This window comes from Hippoglossus hippoglossus, chromosome 17 (genome assembly GCF_009819705.1).
Source record: "Hippoglossus hippoglossus isolate fHipHip1 chromosome 17, fHipHip1.pri, whole genome shotgun sequence".
NCBI classification, from domain to species: Eukaryota; Metazoa; Chordata; class Actinopteri; order Pleuronectiformes; family Pleuronectidae; genus Hippoglossus; species Hippoglossus hippoglossus.
This window is the reverse complement of record NC_047167.1, coordinates 709,374-729,008: the sequence shown is the minus strand read 5'-3', so window position 1 is coordinate 729,008 and position 19,635 is coordinate 709,374. Positions and strand designations below refer to the sequence as shown.

Sequence of the window (19,635 nt, the reverse complement as noted above, 5' to 3'; positions counted from 1 at the left end):
TTTGTTTGTTCTCATCTTCATTGTTAATAATGCAACATGTCATTGCACTGGTTGTAGTTCAGGTTAAAACAAATAATAAAGAGGTAACACTGGATCACATGACAAGACCTTAAAAGTACTGTATAGCCTCAAATTGCAGTAATGCTCAATCTGGATTAAATTGATCAAATCAAATTATGTGAGTTTCAGGATTCAAAACTTTGTTGCCACTTCAACAGCAAACAACCTCACACCATGTACAGTAACCACAAGTGGTTTGATTGTTTAAAAAGAAAAGGGAAATTAATTATTCTCATTGAAATTCTATCAGTACCATGTTATAGCTTATATGATGAATTAAGTTTTACTGTCCTTTTGTTGTACCATTACACCTGTAAATCACTTTGGTCAACCAAGTTGTTTTAAATGTGCTATATAAATAAAATTGTCATTGACATAGCTATATTCCCTGACAGTGTCTTAAAGACAGTAGCTCTAGTAAAAACAGCATATTGTCTGTGGGTAAGAATCATTACAAAACTTTGCTGTTCTAGTTGATCTTAATGATGAACTGATTAGATTTGGGGGGGTCCAAGGTCAAGGTCACTTCACCTCATAGAACAAATGTTTGCCCGTAACTCAAGCATAACAGGTATAGAAATGATTATTATCAATCAATCAAATATCATTAGTATAGTCCATGTTCACAAATCACAATTTGCCTCATCTGGTTTAAGGTGAATCATGCTCTGACCTTAATCCCCAGCAAGAGTGAGGAGGAACTGGCAAAAAAACCCAGAAACCTCAGGGAGAGCTGCATGTGAGGGATCCTTCTCCCAGGACTGAGAGAAGTTTTTATCCAAAGCGACTTGCAATAAGTGCATTAAACCAGAAACCCAGAACAGCAAGAATCAAGTAAGTACAATTTGCTTCAAAAAAGCTAAACTACAAGTGCTACATGTAAGTGCCATATAAATGCATAGATGAAAAAAGTGACGGTGGTTCTGCTGTCCTGATGTCAATGGGGAGCTCGTTCCACCATTTAGGAGCCAGGACAGCAAAGAGTCGTGATTTTGTTGAGTGTTTAGCTCGCAGTGAGGGAGCAACAAGCCGATTGGCAGATGCAGAGTGGAGTGGACAGGCTGAGGTGTAAGGTTTAACCATGACCTGGATGTAGACTGGGCCAGCACGGTACACAAGTACTAGTGTTTTAAAACGGATGCTGGCAGCTACTGGTAACCAGTGAAGGGAGCGGAGGAGCAGAGTAGTGTGAGTGAACTTAGGTAGGTTGAAGACCAGTCGAGCTGCTGCATTCTGGATGAGCTGCAGAGGTCGGATGGCACTAGCAGGTAGACCAGCCAGGAGGGAGTTGCAATAGTCTAGGTGTGAGATGACCAGGGCCTGGACCAGAGGCTGGACCTTCTCGGTCAGGGCTCCAAGGCTCTGGAACTCCCTGCCTGATGAGATCAGGCTCGTCCAACTCATTACAGATCTTTAAATCACTGCTAAAAACGTATTTTTACAGGAAAGCATTTCTAACATGCGACTTGTAATTATTTTCATAACAACAATAAGTCTTACAGAGTTCAAGTGTGATGTTCCTGATCTCGCTCTCCCCCTCTCCCACCCCCCACCCCCATATCTCTCTCTTTTTCCTCCCTCTTTTTCACCCACCTCCTCTCTTCCCCATTTGTCTCTGCTCAACCCCAACCAGTCGCGGCAGATGGCCGCCCACACTGAGTCTGGTTCTGCCAGAGGTTTCTCCCAATGAGGGAGTTTTTCTCTCCACGGTCGCCAAAGTGCTGCTTATTGTGGGAAATGTTGTGTTTTCTCTACAAACTTAAGGTCTTGACCTTTTTATGTTATGATTTGGCTCTTAAATTGGACTGAACAGATTATCTTTTATTACAATCGCTTCTTCATTTTGCCATGGACTTTTGTGTGAAGCACTTTGTAACCTCGTTTAGATAAGTGCTATACAAATAAAGTTATTATTATTATAACACCAAATGGTATCTCCTTAAAGCTGCAAATCCAAGTTTTTTTTATCAATCTAACTGCTGTCTGATTGACGGTTCGTAAAGATCCCTCCCAAGCCATGAAGTAAGTGATTTGGGTCCAATCAAACGATGATGAGCTTAAGTCTGTGAGGGGTGCACTGCAGCACTCCAAGGTGCTAATCCTGCTGCTGGGAGCAGCTCGGGAGGTGTTCAGCAGTGTGAAGGCTTCCACCAGCATAAACTTTGAATTTTGCAATGACAATAAAACTCCTTACATGCTTCTTCGGCCTCCTGCCTCTCACTGCACTCTTACAAAGTACCAGTGACATGCTAAATTGAAGGTTTCAGTCACAGGATGAAAAAGGTTAAGACCCTCTGTTACAAGACATTCCCTGATTTGGGGGTTTACGTCTCACACAGCCCCGCAGACATTATAGAGACCCTGGTTATGGACAGGTATCTATGGGGTCTGCCTTATGAGGCCAAACGGGTAATCAGCCACCAAAAGTTAACGACGGCCACAGAGTTGGTAGAAGCGGTAGAGCAGTACCAGGCGGCCGAGGACATGCTCCGCCCACCCCGTAAAGACCCCGTGGCTTCCCTCCCTGCCCGGCCACGTGTGCATTGCCAAAGTGGTCTTACACCGGCCAACCCTCACTCTAACCCACCCTTCAGAGGCAGTAGTCAACCTGGACAGCACCGGGTGGTTCAGAACCCGGAGGTCCACCAGTGCTATCGCTGTGGCGAATTGGGCCACATCTCGTGGCAGTGCGAAAGGCTAGATGAGCCCAGGCCGAGTCCGCCAGTGGACCACATGTCCACTTTGCTGCCCTGCTGGGGGAAAGTAGGGACAGGCGACCCACGTGCCCCGTAAAAGTGAATCAGCGGGGTGTAGAAGCCTTGCTCGACTCTGGAAGTGCCAGGACCCTGATCCAGGAGGCCGTCTTGGAGGCATCTTCCCTGGCTCAAGGCAACCTCGTCCCGGTGGTTTGTGTCCACGGAGACACCCATGAGTACCCAACCACCGTAGTGAAACTCACCACAACTAAGGGCACGTTTAATGTTGAGGTGGGAGTAATCCGGTCCCTTCCAGTCCCAGTCCTGATTGGGCGGGACTGCCCGGCCTTCCGGATGCTGTGGAGGGAAGCACTAAAGAAGCTCAGTTGAGAGCCACGGAAACGTAAGTCAAACAATTCTGAAATAAATAAATCATGGGTTAACGTTGTCAATCCCTGCCTTTACACCCCAGGGTCAGTCCAAGCCTTGGCAGAAGCCTCTAGTGGAGCTGAATCGGGCGACTCCGAGCCACCACCTGGGCCAAGTGAGGATGTCTCTGGTGGCCCTCAGGAACTGCCGCCCCTTAAAGGACAGTATGGAACAGCGCAGTTACATTTTGGGAAATGCCTTAAGAAAATGTCCAGGTCCTAGAGGGAACGTTGGTGGGAACCCGGTTGACTCCTTCCTACCCTCATTTTTCAGTGAAAAATGGCCTCTTGTATCAGGTAACAAGAAGTAAGGACCTAGTTGTTGAGCAACTACTTGTGCCCCGACCTCACCGCCCCACCGTTCTGCAGTTAGCCCACACACACTTGCTGGGAGCTCACTTGGGGGTAGAGAAAACTAAAGAGAGGGTGTTACAGAGGTTTTTTTGGCCAGGAGTACACAAGGAGGTAGAGAACTACTGCCGCAGTTGCCCAGATTGCCAGATAACTGCACAAAAACCAACTTACCGGAACCCCCTTATCCCTTTTACCCATCATAGAAACCCCCTTTGAACGGGTGGGCATGGATATTGTGGGTCCACTGCCCAAGAGTGCCCGTGGACACCAGTACATCTTGGTCATAGTAGACTACGCCACCCGTTATCCGGAAGCTGTCCCCTTAAGAAAGGCAAATGCTAAACAAATAGCAAAGGAACTGTTCCTCTTCAGCAGCCGGGTAGGGATTCCAAAGGAGATTCTTACCGACCAAGGGACCCCCTTTATGTCCAGGGTCACCAAGGAGTTGTGTGCGCTTTTGCACGTGAAACAGGTGAGAACCTTGGTGTACCACCCCCAGACGGATAGGTTAGTGGAGAGGTTTAACAAGACCCTGAAAGCCATGCTGAGGAAGGCCATCGACAAAGACGGAAGAAACTGGGACCAGCTGCTACCCTACCTGCTGTTTGTGGTAAGAGAAGTTCCTCAGGCTTCCACTGGTTTCTCACCCTTTGACCTGTTGTATTCTCACAAACCCAGGGGCCTTCTAGACATAGCCAAGGAGACGTGGGAGGAGCAACCCTGTCCCCATCGTACCATGATTGAACACGTGGGGGCGATGCGAGACAGGATGGCAGCGGTGTTTCCCATTGTGAAGGAGCACATGGAGAAGGCTCAGAGGGATCAGAGGGCAGCTTATAACCGAGCAGCCCAACCCCGGGAATTCAACCCTGGAGACAGAGTCCTAGTCCTGGTCCCCACCGTGGAATGTAAGTTCTTGGCCACTTGGCAGGGACCATATGAAGTAATTGAAAAGGTTGGGGAAGTCAATTATAAAGTACGGCAACCGGGGAAGAGGAAAGGTGAGCAAATCTACCATATTAATCTCTTAAAGAAATGGCATGATCGAGAGGCGTTCAATTGTTTTCCCCCCTGAGAGTTGAAAGATCCTGCCCGGGACGAAGTGCAGTTTGGCCCGGAACTCTCCCCTCACCAGCTGCAGCAGGCAAAGGAGCTTGTGGAAGGTAATCAGGATGTCTTTTCATGCCTCCCAGGCTGCACCCACCTGGTGCAACATGAAGTACGTACACAGCCAGGAAAAACGGTAAACCAAAAGCCTTATCAGGTACCGGAGGCCCGCAAGAAGCTGATTGACGAGGAGGTAAGGAAGATGTTGGCATTGAATGTGATTGAGGAGTCCAAGAGTGCCTGGTCAAGCCCTATCGTCCTGGCAGACAAGCCGGACAAAACTATACGTTTTTGTAATGATTTCAGAAAAGTAAATGAAGTGTCTGAATTTGATGCATACCCCATGCCTCGTGTCGATGAGCTGATTGAAAACCTGGGCCAGGCACGATTCCTAACAACCCTAGATCTTACAAAAGGGTATTGGCAGGTTCCCTTGTCTGCAGAATCAAAGGAGAAGACGGCCTTTGCCACCCCGGGAGGTCTTTGGCAGTACCGTATGATGCCCTTTGGCCTGTTTGGGGCTCCCGCCACGTTCCAGCGCTTGATGGATCAGGTACTTAAACCCCATCGAGAGTATGCATCTGCCTATTTGGATGATGTGGTGATTCAGAGCCCAGACTGGGAAAGTCACTTACCGCGTGTGCAGAAGGTCCTAAACTCCCTCCGGCAGGCAGGCTTGACAGCGAACCCCAAGAAGTGTAAGCTGGCTTTCGGGGAGACCAACTACTTGGGGTATACCATCGGGCGGGGCCTTGTCAAACCCCAGGAGGCAAAACTCTGTGCAATCCAAGACCGGTGACCAAGAAGCAGGTGAGATCTTTTTTGGGCCTTGCCAATTATTACAGAAGGTTCATCCCTGACTTCTCACAGAACTAACGACCAAGAAACACTCCCGGATGGTGACATGGTCCCCGGCGGCAGAAGAGGCATTTGGCGACCTGAAGAGGGCCTTGTGTTCGAAACCAGTCCTTACTGCCCCCGACTTCAGCAAGGAGTTTGTGGTCCAGGCAGATGCTTCTGAGGTGGGTCTGGGCGCGGTGCTAGCCCAGATAAAGGAAGGTGAGGAACACCCCGTTCTGTATTTGAGTCGGAAGTTGCTGCCGAGAGAGAAGAACTATGCCACAGTGGAGAAAGAGTGCTTAGCCTTAAAATGGGCCCTGGAAACCCTCAAATATTACCTGCTTGGAAGGAGGTTCACTCTGGTGACCGATCATTCACCTTTGCAATGGATGGCAAAAAACAAAGAAACCAACAGCAGGGTAACGAGGTGGTTTTTAAGCCTCCAGCCTTTTAATTTCTCTGTCATTCACAGGCCAGGACGGCGCCATGGAAACGCAGATGCCCTGTCACGCCGTGATGCCTTCTGGTCCTCATTCACCCTGCCGAGGACGTCAGGCCCGGGGAGAGGGATATGTGGCATCACAAGGGGACAGGTTGTGGAGGGGCGCTACATCCTCACCCAGGATCAGTGCCCACAACCCAAAATGGCCGCCGGGCTAGAGACTACAGCTCCCAGACTGCCTCATCGTGCACCCAGCTGCAGGTGCTTAAGGCCCCTAATTGAGGCAGGGCTGGGAAACTGAATAAAGGGCAGAGGGGAGAGCACCACTAAAAGAGAGTTGGGCCCGGAGTAGGAGAGAGGACGCCTACATGGAGGAACAGCTACCGAGGACCTGGCAGTGTTGGATTACTTTTGTTTGGTGAAGAAACCACTTTCTCCTCCGGGACGCTTTATGTTTATTCATGGACTTTAAAAGTTTTTTTTTTTTTTTGATGTAAAGGAACTGCCAGTGGGACGGACCAATAAACCTTTATTTTTCATTTATACTGTCTGATGGTGCCTGTTTTACGCTCTCTTTTGCACTGCCCCCCCTAGGGACAACCCGTGACGCTACACATCTCAAATATCCAGAAATTAGCTACTTGAAGCTAACAAATGTTGGACTTTTATTTTGTAAAATCTCTTAATTGATACAGTAAAAATGCTCTTCATAAAAATTACACAGGTAAGATGTTGTATACTTCGTGAATATATTCCAATCAATATTATTTTCAATTATGCATTGTGTATATGCTCTGTCAACACTTTATTTTGAAAACCAAACGTAGTCACACATATGTTCTTCCGCTAACTTACTACTAACGTACTCCGTTGCTCGATTCCTGTTGTGGGGCATTTGAATGTGTTTACCATAAATGTCAATATATGGGTGCAGTAGAATTTCAGTGTCGGCTGATTTGACCACAGAGATGGGAGTGTTGACTGGCTTGACCGAAATTTGTCCGGAGCCACCACTGATTTGTGCGCAAGGACAGTGTCTAACATAAACTCTCAATCATTCCAGACAGTATTTGCTCATCACTCCCATCATCTCGTATCGGGGGGAGTGACTAAGTCGGAGCCTAGACGCCAAACACTAACCTGTTCTACTGTTGCAATAAACATTTGAACGTGAGTTGTCTGACTGAAATGGTAAAATTTGCGAGTATAGGCATATTGTATATCCAAGCAATCTATACTTTACGTAATCATAATCTACAATGAGCTGCCTCCATTATCGACGATGTGGCCGTAGCTGCGTTTCTGGATCTGCAACAATAAAAAGCAAGGACTCCCGGGAAGATATCAAGTCAATAACATGTATTGATGAGACATTAATGTGATGAAGAAGGAGAGGAGGAAAGCGAATTTACTTGTGTCATGTGTCCCTGGAAAATCTAGACCTATAGTAGCAAGTATAGTATAGTAAGGTTTTAAGTCTTCTCTTGAACTAGAGGGTGTCTGAGTCCCAAACCGAAAATGGTAGATGATTCCACAAGAGAGGATCTTGATAGCTGAAGGGTCTTTCTACTTTTGGAGACTTAAAGGATAAGTATGCCTGACGTCTGGAGGCGCATTGCTTTAGTGGATATATGCTACTATGAGCTCTATTAGGTATTATGGTGCCATATCATTAAGTGCTTTGTAGGTGAGGAGAATTAAAAATTCTCAATCTAACAGGAAGCCAGGAAGAGGTGATCTCTTTTCTTGTCAGTGCTGCAGACTTTTGGACAAGCTGCAGAGTCTTGTCCAAAATACTCCAGATTCGATGGTAAATGTCTGTAATTTTGCAGAACATAACTGTAAAGGAGCTGAACCTAAAATGAACATAGAAGCATTGTAGAGCAGTTTGGATTTGAAGTCTTGCATTGCAGCATGTAGGCTTAGAAGTTCCTCCATGTGATGGAAAAGCACATTCTCTTTCCTCTTTTCCTCTTTCTGCAGGAGAAAACCTGTTGCTCCTCAATACTACTGTATCAATAGCATAACATATGCACCTGACCTTGACAATGGTAGGATATAAAAAATGGCAGAAAGGAAAAAGGAAAGTGGTACCTAGTTGTTCTGAGCTGCAGTGATAGAATGAGTCAAATCAGAAACACTGTCTGGAATTCTGCTGGAAACAAAGAATATTTCTTTAATTAGAATGAAGCTTTAAAAGTTCTTATGATCAATTTATTGTTATTCTTTCTACACTGGACAAATAGGATCCTGTAGAATGACGACACTGGTTTTGGATTGGTAAGTAGTAGGGCCATTGAAAGGTCTGGATCGCTTAACCTCCTCCAGAGCAGATTAGAATAGCAGCGGAAGTGACTTTGTTGATTTACCTCTGTAAGAAATGACCTAGCTTTCAAACACTAAAAACCCAGAGTTAAGCGTGAAGTTACCTCGATTAGAAATCCTGCTTCATAGTGCAGGCCCCTGCTTAGGCAGCCAATAATTGGCTATTACGTAAGCTTTTGCATGCAATTTTAATGTGATAGCACAAAATGGCATATGAGCTAAAGAAATGCAGCCAAGACTAAAGGACAAAACATATGGGGCCAAGAACAATGACTCTGTGTTTGGGGACCTTAAGTGTCATCCAAATTGTGATGAATAACAAATGCTAAATCAAAACAACTCATCTTTATTGGTTAATTAACGGTCCCAAGCTTGAAATATGGACATATAAGACAATTAAGATTATAATTATATTTGTCTTTTTTATCTTTGATAACTTCTCTTCACAGACCGACAACCCCCAACTCCCACTCTGACATCTCTCCTAAATGTCAATCAACTGGATCCAGTTGTGCGAGGTCAAAAATTGCATAGCAGCCAGTGTAAGATTTGTACTGTATGTTTTACTGGTCTTTCAAGGCGAAATTTCAAGACAATGAGAAAAGCACAAAGAATGAGAAATCAGCTATAAAAAGAAGAACAGTTAGGCAAAGTTTTATACATATAACATGAAGAAAAAGCTATGTGATTCTAGAGTAGCATATCAAATCAGAAATGTGAGTCATTCAGTGTCAAACAACATGCCATTACACAGCAGTGCAGTCAATAGTATACAGATGCAATACAATCAAATGTCAGGATGTAAGCCGTAGTTTTATATGTGTGTAACAAACATTCTTTTTAAGAAACCTCATCTTACTACTTCAAAATCAGATACATAGCTCAGGTTTTTAAAAGAAGTATCCTGAACTGAGTCAGCCAAGTCTTCTTGTAGCTGCTCTCTATCACAACGGAGCTGGTCTCAGTCACATGCCATACTATCCTAGCCCCAAAGTCAGTAAGCCTGCAGCTCAGAGAGAACAAAGAAAACTTAGGACAAATCAACATAATGAACACTGAACACTTCCCTAGTCAGTTGTTTGAGGTGGACAGGCAAATTTCATCAACTCTCATCCAGTACCAAAATGTTCAGGATGTGTTTACTCCAGAATAGCACAGAGACTGGGAGCATGGTGAAGCTGCTGGCCTAACTCCATCACAAGTGAAACAAGACAAGGTTCAAACCTATTAAATGTCTCCACTGTGTGTAGTCAATATTTGAAATTGAGGAGCTTTTTACCCGACCGGCATGGCAGAGTTGTTCTATGCCGACTCTACACTGCTCTACTGCTCATCAATGGCTTGTAAAAATTCTCACATATTCTTTAGTATCACATCTACTCTTTTAAGCTGTCATTTACAATGGTAGGTAATAGTGATACATAATACATATATAAGACTTAATTGAGTGAATTTATATCAATTTAGGTACAAAAAATACCTTTTTTGTCATTTGACCCCATTTTATCTCAAAACCAGAGTTCACTTAAGTCTGTTGAGAAAGAAAAGAGCCACGTGTGAATCTGTGCTCAGCTTGCAAATTTGTGCTCACAAGTCTATGCCCAAGCTGTGTGCCCAAGATTGGTTTGAGAGTACAGACTTGCACATGACTCTTTTTTCCTCAATTGACCCAAGGGGTTGGGTCTCTGTTGGACTTGTCTCGGGGCTGGTGCAAGTGGCTCTGATAATGTGCCTGTTCAACAACTCACAGCCGTGTTTAACACAATAACTTGTGTAGAAATAGAAAGGAGACATCATGTTTGGAGATATCTTTTGACCAACCAAAACAAAACAGTCTTGTCCTCACAGTAGGGTTGTCAGGTTGGAGCCCTGTTTTATCTCTACTGTTAGCAAAGCTGGTTCTTGGATGGAGTTTGCCAACAAACAACAGACAATAAGGAAATTTGAAGTTGTTGGAAATGATTACTTGTGATGGAGTTAGGCTAGCGAGGTGGAGTTAGGCTAGCAGTTAGCATTAAGCTAAACTTATTCCCCACCAGTCTCGATGTACGAACATAGTTATGATAATAATATTAACATCTTGTCTAACCTAACCAAAACAGCAAGTTGATCTCTTGTGGACTGACAGGACATCATTCCTTGTTCAAAAGCCGCAACTCATTTGGCACCAAAAACAGTCAAATAAAAGATGCATCAGTAAGTTTCAACAATCAATGATAAAAAGTCATTAAGAGACACTGTCATTTATGTAGATGCAAAAATAAATAGAAGCGTGGTGTTTCCAATTTTCCCTCAGGTCTTAGTCTAAATGATGTAGTCATTTGTCATGGCTACATCTCCTCTACAGGCAAGAAGGCCAGTCAGTGTGCACTCATGCACTAGCACACACACGCGCGCGCACACAAACACACACACACACACACACTGTTTCAGTCTTAAGGCTCAAATTAAACTCAACTGGAATTAATATAAAGTAATGCAAATGATTAGACATAATGTAAACTCCCCCTACAATTAATAAGCATTGCTACAGATATGAGTGATTATTGGCATTAATAGATGAATAAGTTGTATTATTACCATTAATGCCATCATCTTCTAATCTGATATTTTAGCACACTGCACAAAGGCCTACAGATATCAATCTATAGAAATAAATAAATGAAAAAATATATTACTCAAATATTAATAAATAACAAAAGTTCAATTGAAATTAAATTATAATTGATAAAAAAATAAAAGGAAGGCTAACACATTCACTTATCCATGGCCTGTAACTTAATGGCACTGTTCTCTGAACCATGAAGGCTGTCATCCTGTCCATTGTAAATAAAGTTTAAATAAACCGTTCCACATTTCAACATTGGCTCTGCCAGGCAGTGCGTTCCCCTGTGCTTTCATACCCATTTTGTAATGCCATTGTCCATAAAGTTTTGAATAAACCATTCGGCACATCCTCAAGGTTCCACCGGGGGTCACCTCACTACAACTGCCTATGCTTAGAAAACTACATACATCCTAATGTCATGTGTCCATGTTGTTGGGAGGGGTTCAGATGAACCACTCCTTCTTGCTCTCATCGATGGTTTCAGTAAAGGCCGGGTCATTGACGATGATCGCAGCATCGGCACAGTCTGCTGACTCTGCTCCCTTGGCCTCATTAGTGTGGTAGGAGCCTTTATGGCGGAACAGATGACGGATCATAAACACCATGATGCAAAGGACAATGAAGATCACCATGGAGATGATGCCTGGAAACAAAGAAATCAAGCAATTTATAATGACAGATCTGGAAGTTAAATCTTACAATCAGATTTTCTTAAATCTGTGCTCTCAAGAGACAAATGGATTGAGAGGTGACTGGTGCATATCCTGACTTTTAGTCCCAAATACACTGAGGGTCAATGCTAAAAAAACACCACCCCCTTAATGCATCTTAAAAGAGTTTATACAGGACTACAACTTGTCACTAGCTGAGTAGTTCTTCTCATCATCATAAGTAAACTGACTTAAGTGATTGCCCGTTTAACATTTTCATAACACAAGCCATTTCTAGATCTGTTTTGATTAGGCACAATTGTATTTTTCTTTTGTCTATTAGGGCTCTTTGCAATTGATAAGCATTATGAGTTGTGTCCAATCACAGATCACAGAATATGTTCCAGAGGAAATGTAGTAAAGGACCTTACAAAGTCCAATAATCTCAACCCTATCTGATATCCCCCAAATCGATGTGCATAATATTTAAAAAAACTAAAAGAAAAAACAGCTTGAATAGACCAGCCAGAGGAACCATCTGGGTCTTGGTCACCTGTTATCAAGAACCGCCTCTATTTGAGTCCCTTTTGTTCCAGACTTCTTCCTTTAAGAATTATGGAGGCCACTGTGGCTCTTAGGAATCTTCAATCCAGCATATTTGCAGCTCCTTCAATCTCATGGCTTTGTCAGCTGTGAGACCTTATATAGACAGTATAGATGGTATGTGTCTTTCCAAATAATGTCCAATCAATAGAATAGGACATGATTAACAAATGAACGGACAAATGAACTCAAACCAAAGTGCAAAAACCTCTCACAGATGATGAAGAGAAATAGGATGGACCTGAGCTAAAGTTCAAGTAACATAGCAAAGTGTCTTTTAGTACTTACAATGTAAATGTTCGGTTTATTCTTTAAAATAAATGGTAAAAGGTTTGTATTTATAAAGCGCTTTTCCAGTCTTTTTCCACTCAAAGCTCTTTACAGTACAGTTTGCCATTCACCTATTCACACACACATTCATACAGTGCATCTATTAGCAGCACTTTGTTGCTCTATGAGGGGCAATTCAGGGTTCAGCATCTTGCCCAAGGACATATTGGCACGCAGATGGGTTAAGACTGGGATTGAACTACAGACCTTCTGGTTGGAGGACGACCACTCTACCCCTCAGCCACAGTATATTAACTTAGCAAAATATCTGTTTTCCCTTTTCCCATAATGAGGTGAATGTAAAAAGTGAAAAGTCTGAAAACTTTGTGAATGCACCGAAATGCTAAATTACTTTACGATAATAGGGGGCACTAGTCATCATTTTCTGCTGGAGACAAAATTGTGTAAGATTTACCTCCAATTATGACAAAGTTGTGATCCACTCCATCACCACTGGCTTTGTCCTCATTGAAAGGGAAAACAACTCCAGCTGTGGACAAACAATTATTATGTACAAACTATCTTTTCTATTGGACTTTAAATTTGGAATTTTGCTTGAAAATCTGTTTGTGTCTCAACCTGCTTCTATGTGCCAGGGGTCACTAGCTGAGGCCATGGGGGAGATGGTCAAGGGTGAGGCTCCACAATTGGATGGGACCAAAATCCCATGGGTGGTGACAGGTGCTGCCAGGCCCAAGCGTAGTGCAGCTTTCAGAGGGGCCACACTGTTAAACTGAACTCTTGACAGACAGCCCACCAAGCCTGGCGTGTTGTAGCGCTCGATTAGGATGTGGTCAATCTGTCCAGTTTCTACAAGAAAGACAGCAGATCACACAATGAGTGAAGTCTCAGAAAGTTTTCAGGAGCAGATGGAGAATGTTGTCAATACTTACAATACATAAAACTATTACACATTGTTTGCATTATTAGAATAATGTATTTAGTGTTATTGCATGCAAAACAATTTACAATGAAATAAAGCTGGTCTATAGGAGGGAACATATTCATTTCTATAACAGGAGAAGGTGCCCAAAGCACACTAATTACAGAATCATGATTAACATGGGATTCACTCAGAATCACTGTGAAGGACACTTCTGGGTTAGACCTTGTACTGTCTGTCCTTACTGTGTGTGCACATGCTGACACATCAGACTTTATTCTTTATGATATTGGTTTCCAAAATAGGGTGATGGCGAGATGATTTCCAGGAATAAAAATGGATTTAACAATGATCAGTAAAAAATTATATAATTGATGAATAGTCTGTATTTACACAGTGCTTTTCTAGACTTGATGACCACTCAAAGCGCTTTACAGTTCAGTTTTTGGCCATTCACCCATTCATGCAGTGCAACTATGGACAGTACTTTTTCCTATGAGAATGGCATGCAGAATGGGCTTGACTGGGATTGACCCTCTGGTTAGAGGATGACCCACTCTACCCCCTGAGTCACAGTCGCCTGTTAAATTGTAGTTTAAACAAAACCATACAAATAAAAAACATGTCATCACTGTCATTCCCACGTGACCCCTGAGGTGATTCTTCGAATCATTTACACACTTACCAAAGACCTTTCCGAGAAAGATACTCTTTATCAAGTTGAACTGGGTGTCCGAGGCCTCAGGCAGAGTGTATGTGTACACTGGGTAGTGGTCCAGCTGGAGAATATGGAAAGAGGAATGGACCAGTGACACCAAGAACCACTCATCACATAATTTACTAACATCCTGGGAAATACACTTATTAGCGTTTTAGAGACTGACATGAGAAATACTGAAACCTTCATCTAAACATGAAGAACTGATGCACATGATGCTGATCAGTGAGATTTAGAGGTTTCAGTGGCTAAGCTAACACTGGTAGCTTACACACCTTGATCCATATATGTACATACAAACATGAGGCTGATATTCATAAATCAACCAATACACTGTTTTGCACAAATCTGCACCATACATGATACAGTGGCAGAAAGTACTAACCTGGAGTCGTATTTCTCTTAAGTTCCTGGTTATGTTGACAGAGTGTGGCTGTCCATTGGCCATGTTACGATGGTCAACGTCAATGGTGTGAGGTTCTGTTAGCCCCCCAAGACTGTAGCGGATCTGGAGAGTGCCTGGAAATAATGTTTTAATAGGGTGAGTGTAACAGCAGTTCAATATATATATCTTTTTATAATCTTTGATGAAGAAATTAAAAGTATGTTGATAAACCCACCATTGTGCCTTAGCACCACAGCCAGGTAGTCTTGAGTCCTGGAACTGATGTAGACCAGGATGCTGGGAGTGCTGGAGGTACTGAAGCTGAACACCAGCTCCTCCTGAGTCAGGTTGGCCTCACTAGGGACACTAACACCAGATAGGCTCTTCCCTTCTCTCAATGCAAAATGTCCCGCCTCCGGCAAGAAGTCATAACGCACCGAGGCCCCTGTTTCAAAGTAGCCACCAACATCTAAAGTGCATGCACGCACACACACACACACACACACACACACACACACACACACACACACACACACACACACACACACACACACACACACACACACACACACACCAGCAGAAGCAGCAAGGTTAATTCAAACACTGTACAAATGTTGCATCGAATCTAATCAATGAAGTCATCTAATCTGATCCAATGTTATCTGATTCACTGTTTGAGGCTGTACCTTCTGTGCAGAAGGGTCCATCGTAAGCAGTGAGTGAGCAGTCACAGGAGTAACTGTTGTACTGCTCCAAACACTTCCCTCCGTTCCTGCAGCGCATCCCATAGCTGTTGCAGTGGCCCTGGCAGCCTGGACTCACCCCTGGAGTCGCTTTTGCTCTCCCTTCCAGGTCAATAGTCACACCATTTATCTTAAGAGCCCGCATGCAGCCCAAGAAACCCCTCTGACCACTTGAGGCACCTGCGAAATAAGATATAAAACATATTAGTTCAGTTAGAGCGATGAAGTATAGCTATTTCACTAATGCTTCACATTCAAAGACTCAACCCTTGTATAAATCATGTTCATGCAGGTGAACTTGGACATTTGTTCCTGTGACTGTTGATGCACTTCTGCCAACACTGTTTACTTTTAATTCTGCTGTCATCTGCCATGCAATGCAGATATAGCTTTAATTGCAATGTCATTATTTAGAACTGCAGAGTTCTACATAAGCTGAATGGAATGGTGGACTCATGGGGTATACTCTCGATGTCATATGGACTTACAGGTTTAGTTGCACAGTAAGAACAACGACAGCTAAGGGAGCTTTATAGAGTGCAGTGCTTTACATATCTACTAAATTATATATGTTGTCTATATGACTTATAAAACACAAAATACAATGGATGAAGCGTTTTCCAACTTGATGGTCTGAGCACTCCATTATCCAGCACTGCTGATGACCCCCGCTGATGGTCCAGCTCTGTCTGCTCTGTCCCTCCGCCCTGTTTATGTGTGTTTTTGTGTGTCTCTTACCAACATATAGTTCGCTGTAGAACTCCAGCTTTTTGTGTCCCTTTGAGGGGGTAGGTCTGATCTCTCTGTACTGTCCATTGAGTTGCAGTGCCGCCTCCTTGATGTTCTTCTCAGCCTCAACACGATGCCATTGGTCATCGTTGAGAGGAACCGGTGAGCGCACACTGAGCTCCACCCGCTCACTGCCCACGTCAAAAGAGAAGAAGACCACCGAGGCCCCTGACAACACCAGAGTGAAAAGCAGACAATAGCAATATTTAAGCTTTACTGTGTTGTCTTGTTTTTTAGTACTTCCCTGTCATATCTCATTAATCATCTTGTTATTATAATTTATACTGTTGCTAAAAACTAAAATTGAAAGAAACACATTTCTTTTTCTTTTACTTACATCTCTCCTTTCCTCGGTTAGCATCAATCCCTTCAACAACCTAGCCCTTAAACTGTATATGAAAAATCCTGACCAGATAAAACACTATTCTGAGGGAGCTAACTTGGTTATAGTTTTAATCACAGTGAAGTGATGATATCTTTTTCATCTCTAGGAAAAATATGTACTTTTCACTGATGTGCATCAAATCACACTACTGCAATGACTGCAGAGAGCACATATTGATCTGATTGAGTTTTTTACTTAAAAACGCTTCTAAAATCGTGTGCAGTGTGCACTCAGACACACCTTTTAGTTCAATGTGCAAGAAGTCGGTGGTTCCGAGGTTCTCTAGAAAGACTCCATGAGTGGAGGAAGTCTTAAAGTAGAAGGAGATGTCAGTGCTGGTTTCCCCTCTGAAGGACGGGAAATGAAGAAAGGAGGCAGGGCTGCTGAAGGATGCAGCATTCCAGTAGTTTCCTTCACAAAAAAACAGCAGGACACAATATTGCTCAAATACTGATCAAAGAAAATAGCTCATGGTCTCTGTGTGTACATTTCCTTCTACAGCTATGAGGACCAATTTTGTCTTTGTAAGGACATTGTAGCTGGGCCTCACACGGCTACAGACTGCATCAATCAGCCAATAGGTGTCCAAATAACTATAGATTACTACTATAGTGTGTGTGTGTGTGTGTGTGTGTGTGTGTGTGTGTGTGTGTGTGTGTGTGTGTGTGTGTGTGTGTGTGTGTGTGTGTGTGTGTGTGTGTGTGACACTTACGGTCCCCATGGCATTTGAGTGGCCCGATTGTCAGTTTGGCCTCAGATCCAGCTCTGCTCCTATCACCAACCACAACCTGACTGACTGGCAAATGGTCTTTATACACCAACAGGCCTGCATCCTCCCTCCTGCATATATTCACAGTGCAAAGGTACATCCATTTTTACATATTTCTTATTTTAAAACATATGATTCAGGTTTAATGGACAGACATAATTTAGATATTTGCCTTAACTTTTACTTCCAAATAACCCCTTGTACATCATGAAATATAGTGAACTAAAAAACAATCAACATAGATAAAAAGGGGGACAGAATCCATAATAACGCACTAATAAGATGATTGCTGCTGGCTCTTAGCAACTGTACAGCTACTTTAATGAAGGTAAAGTAGCATACAAACTCTGTGACCTTCACTAACTCAGCTGAGCTGCAGAGCACTGGTCCACTTACCAGGAGCGCACGTCAGCGTCACAGTTGCAATAGTATTTGGGGTCAGTACAATTGTGTTCGATACCACAGGAACACTTCTGTATCCCTGGTCCAGAACCGCCCCAGTAGGAATGCCTCTCATTGGCTCTTCCTACCCACCAGGTAAACGGGGTGCCATCTGTGGGTCAAACAAGTAACACAGTGTCCCTTTACTTTTGCTTTTACTGTACTGATTTTTCAAACTACACGTTTAATTTGAAAATATCCTGCTCCTATGAAAGGCTTTTAACCTGTTATCCTGTAGTATTAATAGTACACTGATACACAGAAAAACAGATGAAGCTGTGACTTCTCTGCTGTTGATAAATCATTTTACCTGGAGTGTTGAGCAGACGGGACATTCGGCAGGCGTACGCTACATACTGTTCACAGTACTTTGCATTGCCAGTGACTGACAACACCTGGACACACACACACACAACAGCAGACAAAGAATATTTATGTGTGTTCTTTAAATAAATATTAAATTGCGCTGTGGAGGAAACATTTCTTGTTTCAACAACATTAATTATACAATACCTAGCCCAATTAAATTTACGATATATATATATATATATATGCTTTCATTAAGAAACATTATCAGGAAACACTGTACATTTTCATCGTAATTCAGACGATACCCAGTCATACTAAACATGTTTTAACTACTATAGGGGTCATGGGAGTTTGCTCATCCAATCTGCTTTCAGGCTTACAACTGTGTCAGTGGGGGGGTCTTGGTGGGCACAGTGGGAGTATGGTAGCTAAGATGAACCATTAACTCAGCAACCACAGTGAGAGTTGTGTTGATATTCCTGGGAGGGAGTCAAACATGGGTTTCCATTGTCGTAAATGCTATGTGTGATCTTCAAGGATGGGAGATTCGACTCACTGCTTTTTGCAGACAAAGAGATTCTGTTGGCGTCATCAGTCCGTCTCCCCCAGCAGTGTGAAGTTTGAGTGTTAAGTAGGGGTGGCAATCGCAGGGTAACAATGCAATACGATACACGATATGGCCCTCGATTACGATAATATCTGTGATTATGTAAAGCAGCTGGAATGAGAGTCAGCCGAAATGGGTTTCCTCCTTTACGTTGGATGAGCTTATCCTTACAGACAGAGTCCGGAGAAGCTCGGAGAAGCTCGGAGAAGAGGCCATTTCAAAGGGGCATCTAAGCAGGATGCATCTTGGGTGTGTTCTATTGGAAGTTTCCAGTCATTCAACTGGGAGAAGACCCCACGGTAGACCCAGAATCCACTGGAGCTGGAAAGCATTGCTGCCACCTCGACCCGACACCAGATGAGCGGTAGAAAATGGATGAATAAGTGAATGGATGGATGACAGACTTGTATTTACATGTTCTCTTGTGTGGTTGTATCCTATTACTATAAGTAACAGTGGCGTGGACTTTTTGTGTTGTATACTGCGAGCAGCCATAAAATAGCTGGAATCAATGCTCTGTCTCCTGTGTGCTTAATGCTGAGGTAACCCTCTATGGTAAACATCTGTCTTACAAACTGCAACTGCTCAACCACAACATAGCAAAGTATCAGGTTTCAGTGTTATAGTCGTCTTAACATATTTTTAAGTTGCTGCATTTTTAAATTATATGTTTTATAATATTGGTGTCTTTTAAGCTATTTTTATTCTGGTTCAACTGTTTTGCTTTATTGATTTTTTTATTGCATGAAATTGTGTTTTATCCTACTGCCCCTGAACGACCCTGACCAGGGAACCAGAGCGAGACTGAGAGGGACCGATGGCGAGCATGTAGATGCAGCAGGGAACCAGAGAGAGACTGAGAGGGGACCAAGGGCGGGCATGCAGCCATGTAAGAACCATGGCAGAACCCACAGACCAGAGGACAAGTTGCCACAAACTGCTTGAACACAGCAGCCCATGTCCGTTTTCTGTGAATACTCCAGTCTTGGCCGTGGTCATTACCGCCGGAGAAATCCGCGAGTAATTTTCATTCCCTAATGCAGTGGACACCATAGGGCTGGCTGCAGGGCCAGGCAAGGGGGGGGGGGGGGGACTGGGTTGGTATATCCACGGGATACTGGCGGTTGACATTTGTCTCCCCAGACAGTTTGGTACATCGGGGG

The 19,635-nt window shown here is 43.5% G+C and overlaps 1 protein-coding gene across 1 annotated transcript in view; it reads right to left on the bottom strand.

Annotated features, from left to right (window-relative positions):
* Positions 1 to 8,795: 8,795 nt before the first annotated feature.
* cntnap2b (contactin associated protein 2b) overlaps positions 8,796 to 19,635 on the bottom strand; it is a 37,516-nt gene continuing 26,676 nt past the window's right edge. Inside the window, exons 14-25 of the mRNA XM_034612670.1 lie at positions 17,867 to 17,951; positions 17,512 to 17,668; positions 17,059 to 17,186; positions 16,587 to 16,757; positions 15,911 to 16,129; positions 15,116 to 15,352; positions 14,665 to 14,898; positions 14,430 to 14,563; positions 14,012 to 14,105; positions 13,023 to 13,253; positions 12,859 to 12,933; positions 8,796 to 11,503 (exon numbers count right to left, since the gene is read on the bottom strand). Of these exons, the coding sequence (XP_034468561.1) occupies positions 11,304 to 11,503; positions 12,859 to 12,933; positions 13,023 to 13,253; positions 14,012 to 14,105; positions 14,430 to 14,563; positions 14,665 to 14,898; positions 15,116 to 15,352; positions 15,911 to 16,129; positions 16,587 to 16,757; positions 17,059 to 17,186; positions 17,512 to 17,668; positions 17,867 to 17,951 (1,965 nt within the window). The 3' untranslated portion in view covers positions 8,796 to 11,303. The remainder of the gene's footprint in view (positions 11,504 to 12,858; positions 12,934 to 13,022; positions 13,254 to 14,011; positions 14,106 to 14,429; positions 14,564 to 14,664; positions 14,899 to 15,115; positions 15,353 to 15,910; positions 16,130 to 16,586; positions 16,758 to 17,058; positions 17,187 to 17,511; positions 17,669 to 17,866; positions 17,952 to 19,635) is intronic.